Source organism: Pollicipes pollicipes, unplaced genomic scaffold (assembly GCF_011947565.3).
Source record: "Pollicipes pollicipes isolate AB1234 unplaced genomic scaffold, Ppol_2.1 Scaffold_7262;HRSCAF=8765_pilon_pilon_pilon, whole genome shotgun sequence".
In the NCBI taxonomy this organism is placed as follows: Eukaryota; Metazoa; Arthropoda; class Thecostraca; order Pollicipedomorpha; family Pollicipedidae; genus Pollicipes; species Pollicipes pollicipes.
This window is the reverse complement of record NW_023597055.1, coordinates 16,447,627-16,472,205: the sequence shown is the minus strand read 5'-3', so window position 1 is coordinate 16,472,205 and position 24,579 is coordinate 16,447,627. Positions and strand designations below refer to the sequence as shown.

Genomic DNA, 24,579 nt, shown 5'->3' with positions numbered 1-24,579 from the left:
CACAGGTAATCGTAACACGAGCGCCGAAATTCCCGGAATGTGCAGGAAACATAAATGAGTCGAATACTTTTGAACGAAAACGCTTTAACGCCAGACCCGGAGAGCGATGAAAAGTCATGCGAAGTATCATTTTTCAGAACTGTAAGCCGCCACAGTCATGAAAAATTTAGCACTTACCATCAACTTTTTGAGCCCCAAGACGTATTCTTAGGGGCTGTGCAACAACGTTCATAGGATTACTGGCCCCTTGGGGCAGACAGGCATAGCATACCGATATTCAAACGTCCACGGGGACTGCGCAGCCCGTTAAGCATGCCGTAGACGCCAAGCAGTGACATACTTAGGTAGATATCTGACGAGGCACCTACAGAGAGCCGGCCGATTGAAGCATATGACAGACAGCCTGACAACTGCTCTGAGACTCTGACAGCTGTTCTGAGACCCTGACAGCTGTTCTGTCTGACAACTGTTCGCAGCGGGACAACCTAGCAGCGTCCAACACTATCCTGGCGAGGCGTAATGACTGGGGAGCTGCCCGTCATCGAAGCTGTACATATTATATGTGTACGTCGCCCACCATAAGCACTCAGAGTAGGATGGTAAATACTTTGGGCCTCTTTGATATGCGCTGGGGACATGAACAGGCGATGTTTTGATGGGCGCTGGTGACGTGAACAGGCACGTTCAATGAAAGAACTCGCCCTCTCTCGTTCGGGCCAAACCGGTGACGGAGTTTTTGTACTTGCAGCTTTGTGCCCATAGAGGCCGACGATCAAAGATCTGATCTGATCTGATCTGATCTAACTGATAATCGATTTAAGTCCGAAGGGCAGGCCGGAAAGCATATGAAGGGACCCGTTAGAAGGCCGGGCCCCCAAAATGCAGCCAGAGGGGTTCTTGAACCGATCGGGGCCTATGGGACAGAAAAGTCATCTGTGTCACTCAGGTGGCCGAGACCACCAATGCTGAACAGTCGGTTCCGCGCCGGTCTGGTTCTGGGGCCTCTTCCCCAAGTAGGGGCAGGGCGAACCTGCAATGTCAATCAGGGACCTCTTGCATTGGACGGGCCCGTTAAAAAGCGAAGAACTCCTGTGCTGATCAGGGCCCCACAGACCACTGTGCCTTACTGGGAACCCGCGTCGGCAGCCGGCCCCAAGTCAGCCCGGGGAGCCTTGGTTGAACAGGAACAAGAGCGGGACCCCGAATGTCACAGTGGCCTGCGCCAGTCAGAGAGAGGTCCGGTTACCGAATAAAGGGCCCTCCGCCACGCTTCGACCAAGGACCGATAAGCCAAATTGGTGTATCGGTGCCAATTATAGAACTTCCTGTACCGGTATAGGATCCTTTTGCGTCATTGACAGACCCTGTGTCGATCCCGTGCCAGATACCCTCGTCAAACGGCCTGCCGCTTCGGAGACCCGTCTGTGACGTGTCCCTTTGGAGACCTCGGATAATGATTGCATGCGGCGGCCCAGTTCTGGAGGGTTTCGGCGGTATCGGATTTTCTGGTGCCTTTCCGCTAGAACGCGCCTTTGTTGACCGCGAAGTCTCTTACCATGTCTGGCTGCGTCACTGACCGCAGTTCAGGTCAGCGTAGGCAGCGGGAAGAATCCGTCACCTCTTTCGCCCGCGTTTCTTGTGTGATTTTAGGCAGTTAAGAAAACTAAAAAACATAGATAAGACTTGATAGCCTTATTCCTCGGAGAAAAGCCAGGAGAATGGATATATAGTTAGGTTGATATTTCGTCAACACGCCTTTGTCGAACAAAAGCAGAACAAACTCAAAATTTTCCGCCGATGATCCTACTAGATTTTTCAGCCTTTTTGGGAAACAGCAAGCCACAGTTTTTATAGGACACCAACATTCAGTGGATTAAACAAAGAACGATTGCCAGCCAATACCACGATACAGTGCCTATCTAAGAATTAGAATACGCGAACATACGTGTACATGAAACAAAAATTCAAACGAATAGGCATCTCGCATCACGCTTCATTCAAACATGCAAGCGAATTGAAGTAAACAGACATCACACATCGCGCATCAATTATACATTAAAGCGATTTCAATTGAACATACATCGCACATCACGCGTCAGACACCTCTTACACATGTAGACGATTTTAAGCTAGCACACATCACACATAAAGGCACGTATCATGTCTGCATAATCGGTCATCATGAGTCCATGTATAATTGATGTATAATTGATGCGCGATGTGTGATGCCTGTTTACTTCAACTCACCTGCATGTTTGAATGAAGCATGATGTCTGATGCTTATTTGCCTGAATTCGTTTGCATGTACACGTACGTTCGCGTATTCTAATTCTTAGATAGGCACTGTATCGTGGTAATGGCTGGCAACCGCTCTTTGTTCAATCCCCTGAATATTGGTGTCTTGTAGAAACTGTGGCTTGATGTTAAAAAACAAGGCAGTTTTGAATTCACTTCTGCTATTGTTGCGATAAGGGCATATTGCCAAATATGCCCCCAAACAATGTCTCCATTTTCCTGTTTTTTTTTTTTTCTCTGAGGAATAAGGCTACTAATTCTGTCTTATCTTTGTGCATTATCGCTAATTTGTGCTAATCGCTAATGCACTGAACAACTTACGTAATTAAGAACCAATATAATCTTAATATTAGGCAAGACCTGTAGTAAGATCCATCACTATAAGGCAGATATGTGCAACGCAGCAACACTGGCAGTTGAATTTGCTCGTTATCGAACAAAATCGTCAGAGCAGGGCTGAATTGTGAGTTGAGTTAAATTAAGTTAAGTTAAATTAAATTAGTTAAGTTAAGTTGAGTTAAATTAAGTTAAATTACTAAGTTAAGTCACGTTTCCGGCGGTAGGCACATTTGCAGACAAATAGCCGCATGTAAAGCTCGCCGTGCAAACAAATCGTTCCGTACTGGCGTTAATAAACGACGTTGTTTTTCATCAAAATGATGGTTATGTCTTACCCTTGAATAGCCAACGGATGGAAATCTGAATTAGTTACAAAGTTGTTTTTCATTACAATGATGCTTATGTTTTAGCCTTTAATAACCAACGGTTGGGAATCTGAATAAGTAACACAGGCATATGTTGGGTTGGTGATAGCCAGTTATGTCACTTTTTGGGATACGCCAAATATTGTCCATAACACCCTTCAGGGGGGGGGGGGGGGGGGGAGATAGCAGTAAAAATGCGTGTTCATAACACGACTGGGCGTGCCCCTCGACAAATATGGTTGGGTGCTGACATGACCAAACAAATATGGCTGCAAAAGCTCCAGATACACGAGATAACGATCTTTTCTTGCCGGAGTCAGGATGGCCGAGTAGCTGGCGCCTTTGAGTCCCACGCGTGGACCGTATTCGAAGCTAGGCTGCGTCATGACCCCAGGGCGCTAAAAAGCCTCATGTAGTTGCTGGCGCGCAATAAAAGAGTGAGCAAAGACGCGCATCGCGTTTCCTTATTTCTGCCAGCGTCATCTCAAGCAGCAGAAGCCACGCTGCCCGACAATTTCTTTTTTTCTTCGAATGGAAGATAGTTGTGCGTGTTGGCCACGCAGCATAACTGTCATTCATCGTGTTTTTGAGTCGGTGGAACTCATATTGCTTATGCACCGCTCGAGTAAATAGTACAGTGTGCAAACACGTACACCAAGTGAGCGTACAACGTCATTATCTCGAATGATTGCAGAGTTTTGGTCCTTAAAAGTGGAAATGTTAAGTTAAGAATATTATTGCCATAGCTTCTACTATTGTTTCGATAAAGGCATGTTGCCAAAATACAATCCAACTATATCTCCATTCTTCTGGTTTTTCTCCGAGGCATAAGGTTATTACTTCTGTCTTATCTATGTTCTAAAAATTCTAAAACATTTTTTAACTACTTCATGAACGTCTATAACCTGAATTTATGACATAGAACGTCTGACTCTGTGACCGCAGAGAACTAAGATTACGTTGCTTTTCGCCAGTATACCAGTATGCTCTGGCACATTTTTACATGTGATCTTTTACTTTCCTGGGTGATTTTGCACTGCCTGGTTATGTTCCCCCCCCCCCCCCCTCCCCCAGTCTGACCGATGACATTGTTACTGATGGGTTTGTCTGGTGTAAGGCCATGTGTACGCCCCATCAGCAACGTATTTCGGTTCAGCTGACAGCACCTGTCGTTGATGTAGCCACGTTTCAGAGATGGGAGGGGTAACCTGACCTGAAGGTGACATTACAGGCAGGAATACGTGAAAACCGTGGATTCGGCGGACAAAATTAAAAGGGGTCAATGCTCATTTGGGGAATTGGGGGGAGGGGCATATCTTCTTCCTCGTGGTAGCTGGTGGCAAACGGATGTTACCAGCGCAGGTGACACTCATGTCACCTGTAGCTGTGTTACACCATTCGGTGACATTTTGTTGATGAACAAAGGAACCTCGTTGTAGCCGTTAGGGCATTTTCTGAAGATACCAGTGCCTTTGAATATATGTCCCCCATGACTTCGGTGACCTGCACCTTTCTTGGCGACACCGATTGTCACAGACCTCAGGCGATACCGGCAAAGGTCTGTGTCTGTCTGTCTGTCCTGCGGCGCTCAGAGCATTACGCAACGGGCTGGAGACAGGCTGGGCATCTCAATTTTATCAAGAGCGACATTCTGTGTACATCTACTTCGAAGTGGATTTAAGCAGAGGAGCTTTTTCGAGTAATGTTGAACTCGGTTTGCGTGCGTCCACCTGACATCCCATTCTAGATAGTTCTTGGCTAGTTCAATTTCTGGGCAGGTTCGAGCGCTTTCCGGAGCTAGCGCCACCTTTGTGGATCGCTAGTGCTATCGGATACGTCAGCGGCCAACCGCCGCCTTTCATTCCTCAACCAATCGCATCGCTTGTTAGACTTGGGCGATTGGTAACTCGCTCTCCACATCTGTTTCGAGCACCGCTATTGGCTTTCGAAAAGTCTCTTCCAGAACATTCACGGCATCATATCTAAAGGAGTCTCCGGCCGCCTGCTGCTACACTGCGCTGAAGTCGAGCGAGGAGGGTCGTCCACGGAGGGAATTCAGTGGAGTGTTCACAAGACGTCCTTTGGAGAACGTGTACAGGTACGTGAGCATGTTCTGTACTGCACCGGACTAGTGCCTTGCTGGGGAAGGCATCGGCCCCGCAACTCTGAAGTACACGAACAGCGTGCGATGGGCGGCTATGTTACGCCCTTTTGGACAGCGATCGGGCGCACCTGAGCAAAATTATGCGCCTCTAGCTGCCTATTACCGGAATATTGTAACAGGCTCTGCAGTGAGGGCTTTTTCAAGCCCATCGCTTGAAGTCCAGAAGTAGTACAGGGGCGCCTGGAGCAGTGAGTGAACATCATGCTGACTGGGAATTGACTACGCGATAATCACTTAGGAACAGCTCACTTTTTTGCTGAGTGAAGGGTAGGGTTCCATGCAATAAGTAAATTGGTAAACTTGAACTGCAGTTGTGATGATTATGCTACAGAATCAGTCTTGAGCTGCAGGATTGATAATATGTGCTGTGGGGTGAGATGATATAGCATATTTAAGGATGCCCTGTGATATATTGTGGCATAAGATGTACAGAACATAAAGTAAAGTTTGCCTTGCATGGAAGGCACACAAATATGTAGGTTTGTAGCTAGTATAATTCATAGTTGTAGTAAGTGTATTTGGTATTTGCATGCCATTTTAAATGCTGCCATTGGTGGTTTGCAAATGCTGGTTAAGTAGCACACTCTGGTTGAATGCTGCACTTGCTTATATATGCCCTGAATATGACCTAGCTTTTGTAATGGGTAGATGAGCTAACCATATACTTCTCTTGTTTCAGAATGGCTAAGGCCCCAGCTATTGGCATCGACTTGGGCACCACCTACTCTTGTGTGGGTGTGTTCCAGCATGGCAAGGTGGAGATCATTGCCAATGACCAAGGAAACAGGACCACACCATCATATGTGGCATTCACAGATACTGAGAGGCTCATTGGTGATGCTGCAAAGAACCAGGTTGCCATGAACCCCAGCAACACAGTGTTTGGTAAGTTGAGATGATCATTGTCACAGTATATTTTTGATGATCTTGCTGCATGTTGTGGAACAGTGTTCTTGTGAATAGTGGGAGTGAGATATTCCATAGTGTTGTGTTGGTGTCAGTAAAGCAGGGCGCTAGGCATGAGGGCATTAACTTCCTTGGACACCACACCATGAAATGAGAAGTTGTATCCAGATCAATGCATCCTTAGTGTGATTGATATCCTTGATATTGATACCTTCCCCCTGTATTGACATCAAATCCTCATCATCCCCATGCTGGCAGCTGACAGTACACTGGCTGGTTCTCTGAATCCATTTTTTCTTTGCAGATGCCAAGCGGCTGATCGGCCGTCGGTTCGACGATGCCGGGGTTCAGTCGGACATGAAGCATTGGCCCTTTACCGTCATCAGCGAGAGTGGCAAGCCCAAGATCAAGGTCGAGTACAAGTGCGAGCAGAAGGTGTTCGCGCCCGAGGAGATCAGCTCGATGGTGCTCACCAAGATGAAGGAGACGGCTGAGGCCTACCTGGGCAAGACAGTGACGGACGCCGTCGTGACCGTGCCAGCCTACTTCAACGACTCGCAGCGGCAGGCGACGAAGGACGCTGGCGCGATCGCCGGCCTGAACGTGCTCCGGATCATCAACGAGCCGACAGCGGCCGCCATCGCCTACGGCCTGGACAAGAAGGTCGGCGGCGAGCGCAACGTCCTCATCTTCGACCTGGGCGGCGGCACGTTCGACGTGTCGATCCTGACCATCGAGGATGGCATCTTCGAGGTCAAGTCCACCGCCGGCGACACGCATCTGGGCGGCGAGGACTTCGACAACCGCATGGTCAACTTCTTTGTGCAGGAGTTCAAGAGGAAGCACAAGAAGGACCTGTCGACCAACAAGCGCGCGCTGCGTCGGCTTCGCACGGCCTGCGAGCGGGCCAAGCGCACGCTCTCGTCGTCCTCGCAGGCGTCCATCGAGATTGACAGCCTGATGGAGGGCATCGACTTCTATACGTCCATCACCCGCGCCAGGTTCGAGGAGATGAACGCCGACTTGTTCCGCGGCACACTGGAGCCGGTGGAGAAGTCGCTGCGCGACGCTAAGATGGACAAGGGCTCCATCCACGACATCGTGCTGGTCGGCGGCTCGACTCGCATCCCTAAGATCCAGAAGCTGCTGCAGGACTTCTTCAATGGTAAGGAGCTCAACAAGTCCATCAACCCGGACGAGGCGGTGGCGTACGGCGCAGCTGTGCAGGCGGCTATCCTGCACGGTGACAAGTCGGAGGAGGTGCAGGACCTGCTGCTGCTCGACGTGACGCCCCTGTCGCTTGGAATTGAGACGGCCGGCGGCGTGATGACCGCGCTCATCAAGCGCAACACAACGATCCCGACTAAGCAGACGCAGACGTTCACCACCTACTCGGACAACCAGCCAGGCGTGCTGATCCAGGTGTACGAGGGCGAGCGCGCCATGACCAAGGACAACAATCTGCTCGGCAAGTTCGAGCTGACCGGCATCCCGCCGGCGCCGCGCGGCGTGCCCCAGATCGAGGTCACCTTCGACATCGACGCCAACGGCATCATGAACGTCTCGGCCGCCGACAAGTCAACCGGCAAGGCCAGCAACATCACAATCACCAACGACAAGGGCCGCCTCACCAAGGAGGAGATTGAGCGCATGGTGAACGAGGCTGAGTCCTTCAAGCAGGAGGACGATGCACAGCGCGAGAAGATCGCCGCCAAGAACGCGCTTGAGTCGTACTGCTTCAACATGAAGTCGACGGTCGAGGATGACAAGGTCAAAGACAAGATTTCGGACGCCGACAAGACGGCGATCGTCGACAAGTGCAACGACACCATCAAGTGGCTGGACGCCAACCAGCTGGCGGAGAAGGATGAATTTGAGCACAAGCAGAAGGAGCTGGAGCAGATTTGCAACCCCGTCATCAGCAAGCTGTACCAGGGCGACGGCGCTCCGCCTGGCGGCGCGCCCAAGGGTGCCGCCCCGGGCGCCGGTGGGGCTGGCGGCTCGGGCGGCGGCCCGACCATTGAGGAGGTCGACTAAGCGCAGGCGCCACCCCGTACGGCTTTCGACAGTTTGGCTCGCAGCTGTGGGAGCTCGATTCTATTCGCTTTCATTGAGGCAATGATTCGTGTGATAGCAAGGCGTTGCGTTGTGATTGGCTGCTATGCTTAGTCGGGACGGATAAATGGTGTTACCTGCTATACGGAATTATATGTGTAGCGATTCCATGCTTTACCTGATTTCAGTTGTACCTTGAAGTTGTCCGATGCTTTTTTGTGTACTGTGCGAAATAAATCACTTATGTACCTTACTGGGTAGTCTGGCGAGCATGTTGAGATGTCATATTTTCTGTTGGGGGAGCAGCTTAGCCACTGGGGTGGCATCAGCGGCGGTAAGAAGACTTGGCGCGATGTGCGCTGGCGGGCAGACTTGGTTTCGCCGGTGCGTGCTTAGTCTCGCTGCGATGAAGCGCTAGCCCGTTCTCGCCGATGTCGCTCGCGCGTGGCCGCATTCTTGCGCTCGAGATCAATAACTCAACAGTTCTCTCGCGCGGTTGACTGCCGCGTGACGAGGAGGCCGCTGGGCCAGAGCTGCCGCACTGCGGGGGGGGGGGGGGGGGCGGCACGCCGCGCACCAGGCGTCGGATCCGTGCGATAGAGCGGGCTTTGGCTGAGGTCGTCACCGTGGCGCCGCCTTGGTCTGGCCTGGTCGCCACGTCATGTGCTGAAGGCTGCACGTGCAACGTGTCGTGCCACCTGTTCAGGTGTGCTTACTGGGGCGGGGGCTCCGCCGTGGGTCGCAGTGTGATAAACAGGTACCAGGGGACACTTAACAAGCCATTGATGCATGATGTCCGCGTGCCTAATGGCGAAATGCGGACAGTTTGAGCAAACCTGTAGACCTGCAAACCGCAGGCTCCCGAGCCCGACCACACCATGCACCGACAGGACGGGAACCCTCAGACTCAGCTAGGCTGTGCGCCGTTTGCCACATGGTTTGGACATGCAGTCTTGGTTGGCTGGTAAGCCGTTAACAGTAGATCAACCTCCGCTCCAGCGCACTAAAGAAGGAAAGATGCACTGCGTTGTCACGTATTTTACCTCAAATGTGATTAACTGATGAACCCGGACGGCACGTGCATATTAAGCCCCAAGTAACAAACAAAAGAAGGCTGTCATTCCCAACCCCAAAGACAGTATCCTTCTCGAACCCAACATCCGAGGACCTTCGCCAGAGGAGCCACGGCCCGGAGCGTCCTGATAGCCGAGACACAGCCCTGACCGCCACCTGGCGGTGCAACGGCCGCGGCTGCTGTTGCCACCTGGCGGCGGCGCCCCGACTGGCACACCAAGCTTGGCAGTCACCTGCCCCCATGAACCAAATGTCCTTACAAAACGTGCCCGTCGTCTGTGGTTCCAGACAAAAGCGGATCTAGCCTGAAGCTTTTTTGTGTTTTTTTTTGGGGGGGGGGGGGGGGGGCAACCGTTCATAGCCAGCTGGCTGGTGTGGGATTCGAGGTCCAGTGCATGATGCCTTTCGTGAGTACCTAGTAGGGACACCATTCAAAACCGAAAAAGGCACCGAAATGCTTTTGAATCCTAAAGAGAAGTTAGAACAAAACAGTTATAGTTAAAACAGACGGTAAGTAGACGAAACTTTTATAAAGTTCTGGGAATGTGCCTAACATACTCCCAGAGTTTTTTTGGAGGGGGGGGGTAATGACCCCGTGCCCCCCCCACCCCCCCCCCCCCCCCCCCAGGATCCGCCTATGCTTCCAGATAACGAGCCCCGCCCTCTTCTTGCGTCGCAAGCGGAGCGGTATAGTGTAGATGCGACAGCGGCCGCACAACTTCCTAAATAATAGGGATAAATTGGTGTGATATTCTAGCAATCCCCCGGAAAGGTGTTAGTGTCTGTAGGGAAGCATGGTAACTTGTACCTGTAGCGGTAACTTGAAGGGCGGATCCAAAATCTGCCCCTCGGGCCCAAGTCACCATTGGGGAGAGAGGGCAGTGCGGCCCACCCAAAAGGATACAAATTGACACCGCACCGCAGGTAGCACATGGCTGGTATAGTTACGCGCAATACGTGCAATGTACACTATAGAAATGGCAACACTCCATCACCTTAATAAGGGCACGACACCTGGGGCCCGCGGATGACAAGCCGAGCCGACCGCACCGTCGCCAGCATCCACGATTTGAAAGCAAAACGAGCAGCCTGCTACCCATCACTATTGAGACAGCTGACCTTTTCGCCTGTCTCGCTTCCGCGTGGCGTTTTCGGCGTGGGTCTGCAGTGACTGGGGCGGCTCGGGACACAAAATGGGGTTTGGGGATTATCCAGTCGAATTTAACCCCAAAGTCCACGGGCCGTACGATCCGGCACGGTGGTATGGAAAACGTGAGTGCATTGCTGCTGCTGCATGATTGCATGCTTTGATAGAAAAAGTGCCTTGACACCGCGCAATGTTTGTCGAGCCATTTGGTTTTACCATTTTCTCACTTTTATAGCGCCGTGAGGTGAAATGCACAGCAGGTGTGAAGGAATGTAACAATGAAAGAGACAAGAGGCTGTCAGATCTGATTATTACAGTGCTCCGGGTTCTTAGTCTCATTTCAAACCTAAGAGGAACTGCATAATAAACATAGAGAGCTCCCGAGTCTTGATGCTCTTCAAGACATGAAGGCCATGAAATGCATCTTGCCTCACAAGGGGTTTACACAAACACATAAGTTTGTGTAAGGAATGTTTGCATGGGCATGGCATGGGTTAAGGCATGTTTGTCTTAAAATGGGTTTTCCAGTCTTTTTTGTATGGGATATACACATTGCGCCAAAACAACGGAAAGCTAGTGAGAAGCTTAACGCAGCTCATTCCACATGTGATATCATGCATGTGTGGACAAGTGCTTGTGTGAAGTGCTCAAATGTGACAAATGTGACTCTAAAGTGCTTGCAAGTGCTCAAATGTGACCAAGCAGCTGGTGCATCCTGGAACCCAAATCATCTTGATTGTTGGACTAGGTGTTTTACAAGCCAATTCTAGGCAGTTTAAGTTTCAGTGCCCTCATGTAATGAGAGCTAGAAGCAGCATTTCAAAATTATCCACAGGTATATGCAGGATGTAAGTATAATTACATGCAATGGGAAGTCTGGCCGTTCTGCACCCTTATTTCACACAATCTGTTCCCCACTTATCCTTTATCCTTCGGTCACAAACTGGGACATCCGAGTTGTTGGGCTAATCTGCCAAGCCCCAGCGATCGATATTCAGGGAGGATTGCCACCTGGTTCGGTAATTATTGGGTTTTTTTTGGCAAGAGGAGTAGCAGGCAGTGAGCTTTCAGCTAGGGGTGCAAGGGCATGGGGAAAAGTTGACATTTCTGCCACTGAGCTGTCAGATTTTGAAGCACTGGGTAGAAGAATGTGCTCTGTCATTTACTGAGGTCAGTGGTGTACTTTTTCCCCTTCACATCCATTCTATTGCATGTCTGCAGGATATTTTTAAACACTGGGTGGAAGGATGTGTCCTGTGGTTACCGAGGTCGCTGGTGTACTTGTTTCACTCTTCACATCCATTTTATTGCATGTCTGCAGGAGATTTTGAGTGTACTGATCATGTCAAGTGAGCAGATTTTCTCTGAAATCTTGTCTGCAAAATATCAAGTGTCAAAAATACCTCTTGTCACCACACAGGATGCTAATCTGGTTGCTGTTCACATTCATGATAATCATGCATAGTACATCATATTTATTTGTACAGCCTGTGATCCAAATCTAGCTGCCTATGTAACACATTTGGAGGATGAAATTGCTGCTGTATCCTAAACAAGCCTGCATGATGTCCTAGCAACACCCTGTTCTGATCGTGTTTTGATCTGTGACAATGGCTCGTCCGTGTTTCAGCCGACACGCCACTGAGCCAGGTGAAGTTGGGAGAGCTCGGAGGCTGGCTGGGCCGCCGTCAGAAGTCGCCCCAGGCCATGACCGCCGCCATCAGCCGAGGTCAGTGGGCAGGTCAAGGCCAGGTCACGCGGCGGAACGCCGGTGGTCCACGACTGATGGCGTCTGTCATACATCCTCGGTCCCGTGGAAATGTTCCCCGGACCAATTTGAAGACGGTTCATGTTCACACCGCTCAGAACTGCGTCATTGGGGGCAGGCCTCAATGGCGTGTAAGGCAGCCGATTTTCGTTTGTTTTTTTACAATGGACGCTGTTTTTCAAGACGTTGCATCCACTCATAACGGTGCACAGCGCCACAGCCGCTGCGCTTCCGGAGCGCCGTGACCACCGTTTCGGCAAGGCCTGCAGCGTGCTGAACGGCGTCCCGCGGCGCGCGCCGTCGGGCAGCTCCGCTGACCCATGCTCTCCGCCGCAGGCTACTGGCGCTGGCTGCACAAGTACGTGCACCCGAAGCGGTCGGGCCTGGCGCCGTTCCTGCAGGTGATCGTCGCCACGTCGTCGCTCTTCTACGTGCTGAACTACACCAAGATCAAGGCTCACCGTCTCCACAAGTACCACTGGTAGCCTGCCGGACGCCGCCCGGTTGGAGTGTAGTGTCGGTCTGTTGAGTGCGTGCCCGACCGGTTCGGGCCGGGAGAATATACGGTGCAGCGCGGGGCGGCTTTGTTTGGAGAGTGCTCAACAGGTCGGCGGGGCGGGTGAGCTCACCAGAACCGCCAGGCAACTTCATCGTCGTGGTCTTGGGGATGGTTTGAAAAGGACGCAGTCAAAGACGCAGGGCCACGTCCGGAGACAGGCTTGGGGTATATTCGCAGTGACCCGGACGACGCAGACTATTCTGTTGACGTCACTAATGACGTCATACCCAGTAGGCTCTGCGCCGTTCGGGGTTCGCAGCGACTTTGACGATTCCACGTGGCTGCTCAGTTGCCGAGAGCATAACCTTGCCGAGAGCAAGTTTACATCATTCGGAGCACTCATAGTACCCGCAAACAGACGTCTTTTGTGTTTGCATGCGCAGTTATTACCGGTTCGGAGATTGTAACAAACGACAAGGCGCGCTGAGAACACGGCCGGAGAGGATTCTACGCAACGCCGCGTAGGATACAATGTGACTCGCTGCGTCACGTGTGTCTGACTGGCACCGCGCACGACCATACGACCAGAGTGCCGGCTGGGGTGCTACGCGCTCGGATAATGCGCGCGCACCGCATAGCCTGCGCGCGTAGGCCAGGACGGCAAACCGGGTGACTAGACGCGAGGAACGCTGACTTGCTGAGCAACGCGCTGTAGGCAGGGAGGAGTGCTGACATAGGCAGGGGGAGCCGGGCGTGACCTCGAATTATCCATTCTTGACAGGATATTTGAATGTGCATGCTCCCCGTATATAGCGTATATGTAGGGGCTGGACTCCCAGCGTCTTATGGCTGGGAGGACCGGTTTATTTGTGGTGTCAGCGTGTTTGTTGCCATTTGATGGAAAGGATGGAACCCAGTAAGAGCTTGTAGTATTCAGGGTAAATCAGCACCTGAAACCCACGCAACGCCTCGGAACATCCGCACGTCACAGGACGGCGTTGTCAGTGGCAGAAAAAAACGTCCAGGACGCAGGTCTTGTCACGATCCATACGCAGTGCCAACCACAAAAACAAACTCGTAGCCCTAATCCTGTGTTGTGTATTGGTTCAGACACCAACGCGCGCATCAGAAGACCCAGACCGGGCTGGAGACCGGTGCGACCACGGGCGGACACAGGCTCGCCGCATCCCGCCCCGCCAGCCGTATCACCTCTCCGTCCGTCGCGTTGCCGTCGACCGGCCTGCCACCTGGCGGCGGCGGCGCCCACTAAACCTTGATGGCGCGCAGGCTGTGGTTGAGCTCCTCGAGCTTGTGGATCTGCCGGATGAAGAAGTCGCCGTACCGCTGCGCCACCTTGGTGTCGGCGATGTGGATCATGTCGCCGTCGATGTAGAAGTCGATCTGTCGGAGAGTGCCGTATGGGAGAGACACGGCCACGGAAGGCTGACTGTCGATAAATCCCCTAGCAATACTCCCTGTACATTATTGGCATCGATACTTCTAATGGCCAACTCTCCGCGAATAATTGATATCGCAAACTGTCCATAACATCGATGACCTGGACGTTCACACATCCCGAGTCTTGTTTTCATATCGGCGCGGGTGCCGTACTGTCCCAGTTCATTCGTGACGTTCACATGCTTTTTGGTACCCATCCATCCTTCATTTATACATACATACATACATACATACATACATATATATATATATATATATATATATATATATATATAGGTGTATATACATACACACAAAGATGTACATATATATATATATATATATATATATATATATATATTATATATATATATTATAGGGTATATCATATACACAAAGATGTACATAATATATATATATATATATAGGTGTATATAAATATCACAAGATGTACATATATATATATATATATATATATATATATATATATATATAATATACAATGCAATTCCAGGAGCCAATAGCACCACTATCCTGAACGGAACCACGATTTGTGGGGCTTTCCGCGGCGGGATTCGAGCCGCCGCCACCCGATCGAGCCAACAAGTGTCACCGCTCGGCTACCGTTGACGGCCAGCGCCTCACCTCCGAGTCGGACTGGAACTCGCCGTCCAGTCCGGACGTGCCGCGCGACCACACCACGTTCTTCATCTTGTGCTTGAAGCACATCAGGTAGCTACGGAACACGTCCTGGCCCAGCCCCAGGAAGGCGGACATCTTCTCCACCGGCATGGTGGTGTACAGGCGCAGGTAGCTGCGAAAACAAACGGCGCCAGCAGCATCAGCGGTGCGGCTGGCGACATCCGAGAGACGGCAACACGCGGTCCATCCCACACCGCAGCGGCCAGCCTTCCAGCTCCCACACCGGCCACCCGGACCCAGAGGCGACTCGCCGGTGCCGACAGCAGCCTCGCGGCCCATATGTACCCCGCCCGGGCGTGCCACAGCCCAACCAGAGGCGGTGTGAGGACACGACGGCGGGCGTAGCGTCGCCAGGCGGGCGTGAGTACTGCGCCGGGTCGCCACACGCAGTGAAGCCCGGCTCCGGCAGCTAGCGCGCGCGCACCTCGCGTCATCACCACCACCAGCATCGGCATCAACATCACCACTACCATCACCATCACCACCGGCATCACCATCGCCACCGGTATCGTCTTCAAGATCGCCATCATCATCATTACCATCACCACCCCCATCGTCATCGATATCACCACTACCATCATCGCCGTCATGACCATCATTATTACCATCATACTCACCACCACGAGCATCAACCCCGTCATCATCGTCAACGCCTCCACCGCCCAAATCCTTGCCAGCCTCACCCACCTGCGCATGATGGGTATGCTGACGTCCAGGTAGACGGTCTGGCCCTTAGCTTCGGAGGCACATTTCATGGCGGCTTCGTAGGAGCTGTGCCGCGCCACCGCATCCAGAAACACCTGCTGGTCCACCTGGTGGAGCAGACGGCGTCAACAGAACTGGCTAAGTATAATGACTGACCGGTTCTGTTGGCTCAGTATCATGACTTACCACACCGACCGGCTGCATATCTCACTGCCTTTGACGGGACGTCAGTTTGTCTCTGAGCAGGCCGGTCGTCTCCCCGTCCCCTCTCCCAGGCCGGTCGTCCCCCGTCCCTTCTCCCAGGCCGGTCGTCTCCCCGTCCCTTCTCCCAGGCCGGTCATCCCCCGTCCCCTCTCCCAGGCCGGTCGTCTCCCCGTCCCCTCTCCCAGGCCGGTCATCCCCCCCCCCCCCGTCCCATCTCCCAGGCCGGTCGTCTCCCCGTCCCTCTCCCAGGCCGGTCGTCCCCCCTGTCCCCTCTCCCAGGCCGGTCATCCCCCCCCGTCCCATCTCCCAGGCCGGTCGTCTCCCCGTCCCTCTCCCAGGCCGGCCGTCCCCCTGTCCCCTCTCCCAGGCCGGTCGTCTCCCCGTCCCCTCTCCCAGGCCGGTCGTCCCCCCCGTCCCCTCTCCCAGGCCGGTCGTCTCCCTCGCCGGCGGCCATCATCATCACCTCGTCCATGAAGACGGTCAGCTGCTGCTTCTGCGGCTCGCGCAGGCTGCCAGCCAGGCCGTCCAGCGGCGGCGGCACCGGCGACAGGAACTTGGGCGACGCGAACGTGAAGCTGGTCTCGAACTCCTGCCGGCGCCGGCGGTCTGGTCAGCGGGCGCGCCGCACGGGAGCGCGTCACCGCCCCGCACGGAGGGAGCCGTCCGCGGACGTCAGAAGCTGTCACCTCACCACCACCACCACCACCACCTCACTTCTAGTGTCACCACCAGGAGCTCCATCACCAAGCACACTGCTAAGTTCTCTCGCGTGTCGCGACTCGCCGCCGCGACGCTGATCCGAAGTTTGCGTTCATACTGGCTGACGTGACACGTGCGGGCATCTGAGCGGCATCGCTGCTATGGCTCGTCCAGGCTACCCTTCAGCTGCAACCGGGGCCGGCAAAAAGGCATTGGCGTATTGTTTTTTACATTTGGAGGTACTGCTGTTTTATCACGGGGTCTATAAAAACAAGTTTTCATTTCTAATCAGCCATCGGGCATTAATTTTCAACTTATTTCGTTCAAATGGAGCGAGAGGGGGCGTGGCTTGCGCGTCTTCTTGAAGAGTACGGTTACCGCGAATATTAACACTGGTGACAGGTGGCAGTTTTAGGGATCGGTTGACAAAACACGGGGCTTAGATGACTAATGATTACATATGAAGTGAAATCGACGTGAACCCGTACGTTGGTTGGCATCTGGCATCTAAACCACCCGCACCACTCACGAACTGTGTCGGTTGGAAATCGACCAACACCTCCCAAACCACACCTGCGAGCAGCCACGGTTCTGAACAAGAGGGGTAGCCAGTTGGGGGATGGGCAATGACCCAGAGTGCCCGAGCCCTTTAGTAATAGTACAGCAGAATGCCAATGATGATCAGCTGATAATTTGTTGTGTCACTAAGCTCCTGCACCCATTTCCAGTTGCAGGCAAACATAATTATAGCAGTGAACAAATCATGATCATGTTTAACATAATACAACTGCCCCACAGAAGCACCAAAGCTCGCCGAAGCCTGCAAGAAAGGCTGGGATGCCGGGCACCGCTCTGTCGCGGCCAGGTAACCATGGCAACCCACCCACCTCCCTGACTCCGCGGGACATCTTGAGCATCTTCTCGTGGTACTTGTCGTTGAGCTGCGACTGGACCGACTCGTCGATCGACTGCGGATGAAGCACCAGGCAGACGGCCAGCAGCGTGTACATCTGGTCCGTCTGCTTGTTGATCTGCGGCGGGAGCGGCGCCGGCGTCACGGGGAGGGGGGAGGGGGGGGGGGGGGGCGTGGCGGAGAGGGAGAACAGGGAGGTGGAGGCAGGGTAAAATTCTACCTAATCAAGCAATTTGTAAGCAGATCTCAACAATTTACACAGCAAAGCTTTAATACAATTGCGCTTCCTGTCGCCGAAAAATAATACGAAGCTGCAACGAATGATTGCAATGATATTCAATTCCAGAAAAAGCGACAGCCGGCCCAGTCAAGGCCTTTTCACGATTAACTTAGCTGAAGTCATTCGGTCTGCAGCATCCCTCACAATGACGAGAAAACCACTGTGGATCAGAACAGAAACAAGGACGAAACAAACCAATGAGACGCCACTACAAGCGGGCCCAAACAAGCTATCAGTGACACATGGCCGTCACAGAGCCGGGAGGCGAGCCAATGACGTCAGCCGACTGACGTCACAGAGCCGAGGCGAGCCACTGACGTCGGCCGACTACACGACGCCCGGCCATCACCCCACTCACGTGGTCCGACTGGTAGCCGCGCCCCTGGAACTGCTGCTTGGTACGCTGGATGTACAGCAGGATGTTGGAGAAGGTGCGGATGGCGTCCGCGTAGCGCCGCATCATCAGGTAGGCGAAGCCGACGTAGTAGTAGGTGGTGATCTGGCAGGCCGGCACGCGCGAGTACAGCGCCTGCCGAAGACGGTGATGGTGATGACGGTGGCGACTTAGTTGGACGATTCTTCACAGCTCCATAGTTGAACGATTCTTCACAGAAGCTCACATAGATATGGCATGGGTGATCTGTTAGTGGCTGTGACACGTCTGGCGCTCTGTGCCGAATCAAACCTTTTACCTGATGCCCTTCAATTATGCACAATTTATTATTCGTTAACTCTGCCACACTCAACGCCGTTCCCACCTGCACATGCACAAGAAACTAATACCATCTCCCGCAATCCCCTGTCCACTAGTGAGCGATGTTACAGAACCGCCCCGGCAAAAGGTTAGGTTAACTCTGGTTTGTATGCCCAAAAGAAAATGCCTAAATATATATATATATATATATATACGTACTGAGCCACTTTTTTACTGTTTCCGTCAAATGACGTGCCGCACTGGTAGCTTATGCCCCCTGGTGTAAAGAGCGCCTTTGCTGTCCATGTTGACCACTGAACTTTACAAGCATGCTCCAGAGCGGACCACAGACGGCGACAAAAGGACACCACACATTCCACCAGCACGCCTCCATTCCTCGACCATAACTTGATTTCAATTCTGATTTCCACATGCATCGTTGTTTGAACCACTTCAAAACCAACTGACAGCAATCAGGACCACTCCTTTCCAAGTGGTTTGCCACGCCAAAGACGCGACTGCGCACGGTCGTACCTTTTTGTTGAGCTCGATGTTCTCGAGCACCTTGATGGCCTGATAGTAGTCTCCGAGGAGCGAGTGCAGTCGCAGCAGGCCAATCAGGCTGAAGTAGCCCAGCATCTTGTACAGTGGGTGGCGGCCGAACTCGCCGGCCGCCGAGTCTGGATTGCCGCCGCTCGTGTACACCTGAGTGCCGGCAAACCGGGGTTATGGACGACTGTTTGGTAACCGGTGGTTATGGACGACTGCTTGCCACCTGAGACCGGGTTCCCGAGGTCATAGACGTTTGTATCGCCAGAGGCCGGGTTACCACGGCCAGCCATTTGTGAGCACCTACAGCTGGCTTAGCACCGCTGCTGTGCACAAACGTTGGGTGGCGGGGAGACCACGGGCACGCGCGGCTTGCTCGTGCGCGACAAGTGGGAGGAACGGCGAGGGCACCACCGATCGCCGACAGCTGGCGTGTTGCCGTCACCGGCCGGTCACGCCAGAACGCACTGACGGTCTGGGGCGTCGCCCCGACACACCTCCAGCTGCTGGTTGATGTTGCTCTTCTCCACCAGCGAGTGCAGCACGTTCAGGACGCTGAGCACATTCCAGACGGTGGCGTTCTCTCGCAGCTGCTCCAACTCGTCCGGCGACTTCTTGGCCAGCTTGCTGCGGTACTGCGTGAACGCCTGGAACTGTGGCACGCCGGAGGGTGTTGTGAACCGGTCGAAGGGGGAGGGGAGGGGAGGAGCGGCAGGCGCACTGCTGCAGTGTCCCGCGCGCCAGGCCAGCGCCGTACACGAGAGCACGGGTCGGGCGGCGGGCCAGCGCTGGCTTCTCCGTGCACCGAGGCCGCCGGTGGAGGACGCTCAAGTGGAAAGTAGTGCGCGCATATTGGTATAGTTTTGTCGAAACGCGTCGAGCTGGTATTACGCAGAAATATTCCGAACCATCACCCGGTTTTAAATTCTCCGGAATGTTCAGCAGAAGTGGTTGTGACACGTGACGAATGTGACAAAACTCACTTTAACAGCCGCAACCGACATTTCAGGAGCGGGTCTGAAGTGAGCCGACATCGATATAGCCTCCTTCGGCGATGCGCAAAATAACAACGCCATTATCCGGAATCCCAATGCTCAAAATAGCTCTCAAAGGTTTTGATTTGGTGCTCTCATAATTATTTGGTGCATCTTTAATATCATATGGTGTATAATTATTTCGTGCTCCCAACATATCGGAACATCTTTAATGCGACAATGCCTATCATCATATGCGCAAAATGCCCCATTTTTCCCAGACGCGCGAGAAATTGCAAAATACTCCACACCGTAACGTGCTGAAAACAAAATTGCTGGCGAACAACTCATCTCTCCATAGTGCACAGATCCCTTCCTCAGAATCTAGCCACCGCCTAACTTGCACGAAACGCAAAGACATCGGTTGGCCGTACCTGGTAGATGAACTCGTCGATGATATCCCACAGCCACTGGTTCGGCAACTCCAGGTTAATTGGCGTCTCCGTCACTGCAACGCGTCACAGAGCGGTTAACGGGCCAGTTAACGATTAACAGAGCGGTTAACGGTGCAATAACGGTACGCTGTCTGACCCAATGGATTTCGCTTCGAATTGAACTGGCGAAATTGTTAAACGGAACGGCTGAGGCAGACGAGCGAGCTGTTGAACTGTACAGCTCTGGTACCTGACCTCCAATCGGAAGCATGAAAGCTTGCGAAAGAATGCTCACACATGTGTTTATGTAGTCAATCCCTGCAAAATGCTCTACCATCACGCGGAGCAAAAGCTTCGGCAGCTCCATAAAAAATACGCTTATGACTGCCATGAGCACACAATGACCACGACAGTCAGAGCATCCCTACACTCATATATGATCATCAGCTCACCACTAGACTAACTCAAAAACAACATTAAGCCACATTTAACACGATATGCATATACAACAACGATACATATGAACGACTCTCTTCACGCTGACAAGTCCATCAGCTTCCCTCACGCCGATACGTCCGTCAGCTCCCTTAATGCCGTCGCTGTTTTTTTTCCGCTGGCACCACGCCCTCTTAAGCAATGATGACGCACAGCAGTCAGCAGAGTGCAGCCAAGTGACACGTTTGTCCCAAACTCACACAGAATCATGTTGAAGAGGCTGCAGTAGTTGAAGTACGAGTGAAAGCGGTTCTCGATCTTCAGGTTGGAGGCTGGCAGCGCGTACAGATGCCGAAAGTACAGCTCCTTGTACAGGATCATGAACATCTGACAACATGATCCGACTGTGTACAGGCAGGCTGCATATGCTCTCAAGCTCCCAATCAAACAACAGCACCACTAACAATGTTGAGATGATTGTGATGGTGATGATGATGATGATGATAATTTGAGCTTTAGAGCTCCCTGACTGCCCTAGCCATATTGCCCATTTAATGTTGAGATGGAATCTGTACACTACAGAGAGCACAGGACAGAAGTGTAGTTAATGCTCAGTACCATGCACACTTCCATGCCTTTTAAATGGTAAGGATTAGTTAATGTCCAGGTTAAGTATCCATGTAATGCTGCAAGCTTATCCTGGTATGGCTCACCAGTGTCCAGCATGTAGTAAATAAGGAAATGTGTGCATACATGCATGCATGAATGAATAAAGAAAGAATGAATGAATACTTATATATATATATATATATATATATATATATATATATATATATATATATATATATATATATATACATCAGGAAACCACAAGATGCATAGTGGACTCAGTCAAAGCTCTGACAAAATATATACAAACACACACAGCCATGAGCAGCTGACAGGACACCAGCTGGCCTTTGGGCTGTGTTCCTACTCCACACCCTGCTGCGAGCTGCCAGAGAGCGGCGGCATCTGCTGGCGCTGCGGCGGGCTGCGGTGCCACCGGCAGCGCCGCTCACCAGGTTGCTGGGGTCGTCGCCAATGTAGGGCGCGATGTCGGCCGCCTCCGGCCACGGCTGACCCTCGAAGAACTCCTGTGTGATCCTCGGAAACCTGCGCACAGCCGAGCGCACATCAACAACAAAGCTTTTTCCTGCCGATGGTCATAACAGGCCAAGCAACAGCTAATGGAAAACACGGCGTTTAGTTCTGAGAACAGAGACAACCCAGCGGCGGCCTACGAAAAAACAAACAGCTTCTTACGAACGATGTCATACAATCTGGTAACAGCCCAAAACGACTTCGCGTGAGACTCACTGTAACCCTCTGCGCTGAACACGCAACTAAGGTGAAACGCAGCAGTATATTACGTGCTACTTGAAGCTGCGACGCCTGGGCCGGGCCCAGGCTACCGCGCGCAGCAGCCGGTCTCAGCTCAATACTCACTCGTGCTCGTACAGTTGCTGCACGTCGTCCACGTTGTTCTCGCGGATCATGTTTCGTAGATGAACGACAAACTTCCGCACCGGGTCCGGGACCTGCACGTGCCAGTTGTGTCATGTGCCACGTGCCAGTCATGGGATGCGTCAGCGCTGCACGACGGTAACGGTGAGGGCGTGATGGCCGTGTGGTCAGCGCCTTCCCGTACGCGAAGGGCCCGGGTACGAGACCTGGTTGCGACATGCCCACTCTGCTGAGGAGCTCTGATTCTGGGATCAGAGTTATGCCTACATTCCACATACCCAACTGACTGAATTATGAAACACTGATTAGCCAACACTGGAATTTTACTTCTGAACTGCCGCAACACCGAAATTTTACTAATAAATCTGCATGACAGGATTCAAACCCAACTCTACTTCAACAAAGATCAACTCAAACTGTGTGGGAAAAATCAGTGGAATATTCTGGTGGTGGCATGTACATGGCCCAGACAAATGAAGACCATCATGTCTTCCAAGACAACTTCCCGCCAGCTAAAGCCAACACTAATCAACTGTAAACACACAAGCTTGCTGTCCTCAGGGTACGTCTTCACATACCAGAAACTGTCTTGCAAATAAAAGAGGTGCAAAACACCAAACATTTCCTCAACACATCAAACACTATACATCTGTACTAGCTACAGCTGCAATACATTCAAACATGGTGCAAACTGACCTTGTACTGGCTGAACTGGCGCTCATACTCCAGGTCAAGCCGTGGGTCACCTGTGTGGCCCTCATACGAGCTGTACCCATAGCCATAATCCATCTGTAAACAGAACCAGGCTTCGGATTGGGAACTGCAAGCAATCACACCAACTGTTGTGGAATATTACTTTTGAGTGTGAACTTACATATATCAGGATATCACAGTGATCTACCATACAGTAGATCAGTCATGGCTAACTGATGTTGTTCACATCAAGCACTTCATTTCTTCCAAGCATGAATGTTATAAAATGCCCTGGTGTTGCCATAACTCAGTTCTTACATGCCTGCTGTTATCATTATCAGACACAAAGCAGACACAATATCATAGTGATTATTGTGGACATTGTTATGACATAATCCTCCAATCTAGGCTTCCTGGTACCAATGCAAACTGGCCACTATATGACCTAAAGAATATGTAGTATATAATCATATTCCAAAAGGCTAAAGAGAAATGCATTCATAATTGGGATTACAAAAACTCAACTATATTCAGGAATAGGTTTATCTCAAACACAATTTATGTTATTTCATCTTGTGTGCATTCCAAAGCATGATCTACATTTTTTGTTTAGAGCAGGAGAGGGGAGGCAGAGCAAGGCAGGTGAGTCCATTGCAAGGATGTCTACTTGGCCTACATGACAGAAGTTCACTGAACCTCAACCTTGGATGCACTGAATTTTGGCCAGGTCAATGTCTATATTGGTACCTGACAATGCAATGTGAAGTTGTTCATTAGCTGGTGACTTTATTACATCAGATGCCATGCATGATTACACCACAAGAATAATTTAGGGACAGACCATCATCTTACCTTCAAAATACAACAATTATGATAACAACAGCAGGTGCCAATCAAATATCCATCTGCCACACTGATGGCACAAGCACTTATCGGATATGGGTTGCCAGGAGTTGGGTGCCAAGGTTGGTCAGGGTGACCGTGGTTAGGAAAGGTTGCAGGTCAACTATGTCACAGCAATGAATAGCATAGCAATGATACTGACAGGTCAGGTGTGTTGCATATCTGGATAGCTCAGGCATTCACTGTCATATTCTATTTATGATGTCATGAGTATGTTAATATGATGTTATGAGTATGAGTATGACGGTAAGAGTGTGGACATACCCACTTTATTCTTATTTACAAAACTTGATGCCTCAAAAAACAATTTACCTAGCATGCCCTTTCACAACACAAAGTACCTATGTCTCCCTATAACCACATAATGATTTATTTTAAATTAACTATCAATGCCTGCAATATCTTTTCAGAGCATGTTTGCCTCAAATCACTCACACTAACCTACTCCCCTGAAACATTGGTCATCCACGCATTGAAAATATTGGAGCGATGCCACCGCCATTCCAAATATTCAGCATACCACGTGTACCTGGCTTCACCCCATGCCCCTCCAAGCCACCGAAAAATGGCCGAAAATATCTACCTGACCATATTGTTGCAACGCTAACGGGGCGCCACCCGGAACGACATCAACACTTACCTTCCGAAGACCTGGATAAACTACGATTGGTCTGCAGATCACCGTCTTCAAATCCTGCTGGTCGTTTGTGGAAACGATAGGCCACCACTTCCACAGCGCCCCACGAGATGCAAAGCCCTTCACGACCCAATAAACGCCTCCCACTTCAACACCGCAGCTGTTCCCAATCCTCAGCACGCGGGCAGTCGCGATCGTGGAA

General features: G+C 51.7%; 3 protein-coding genes across 3 annotated transcripts; 2 read left to right on the top strand and 1 right to left on the bottom strand.

Annotated features, from left to right (window-relative positions):
* The first annotated feature begins 4,984 nt into the window (after positions 1-4,984).
* Positions 4,985-8,377, top strand: LOC119114337 (heat shock 70 kDa protein cognate 4). Its single transcript, XM_037238533.1, has 3 exons — positions 4,985-5,097; positions 5,843-6,048; positions 6,374-8,377. Exons 2-3 carry the CDS (start codon positions 5,844-5,846, stop codon positions 8,104-8,106), a joined length of 1,938 nt encoding a protein of 645 aa, XP_037094428.1. The 5' UTR covers positions 4,985-5,097; position 5,843; the 3' UTR covers positions 8,107-8,377.
* Positions 8,378-10,322: 1,945 nt separating this feature from the next.
* Positions 10,323-12,691, top strand: ATPsynF (ATP synthase, subunit F). The gene is made up of 3 exons (XM_037238543.1): positions 10,323-10,470; positions 11,976-12,074; positions 12,450-12,691. Exons 1-3 carry the CDS (start codon positions 10,392-10,394, stop codon positions 12,596-12,598), a joined length of 327 nt encoding a protein of 108 aa, XP_037094438.1. The 5' UTR covers positions 10,323-10,391; the 3' UTR covers positions 12,599-12,691.
* Positions 12,692-13,694: 1,003 nt separating this feature from the next.
* LOC119114338 (eukaryotic translation initiation factor 3 subunit L) lies at positions 13,695-24,566 on the bottom strand. Its single transcript, XM_037238534.1, has 14 exons — positions 24,381-24,566; positions 22,841-22,933; positions 22,127-22,218; positions 21,700-21,793; positions 20,899-21,025; positions 20,204-20,277; positions 19,293-19,448; positions 18,781-18,951; positions 17,911-18,081; positions 17,247-17,390; positions 16,124-16,249; positions 15,439-15,563; positions 14,695-14,863; positions 13,695-14,013 (listed from the first exon to the last, which is right to left on the bottom strand). Exons 2-14 carry the CDS (start codon positions 22,931-22,933, stop codon positions 13,879-13,881), a joined length of 1,677 nt encoding a protein of 558 aa, XP_037094429.1. The 5' UTR covers positions 24,381-24,566; the 3' UTR covers positions 13,695-13,878.
* Positions 24,567-24,579: the final 13 nt, after the last annotated feature.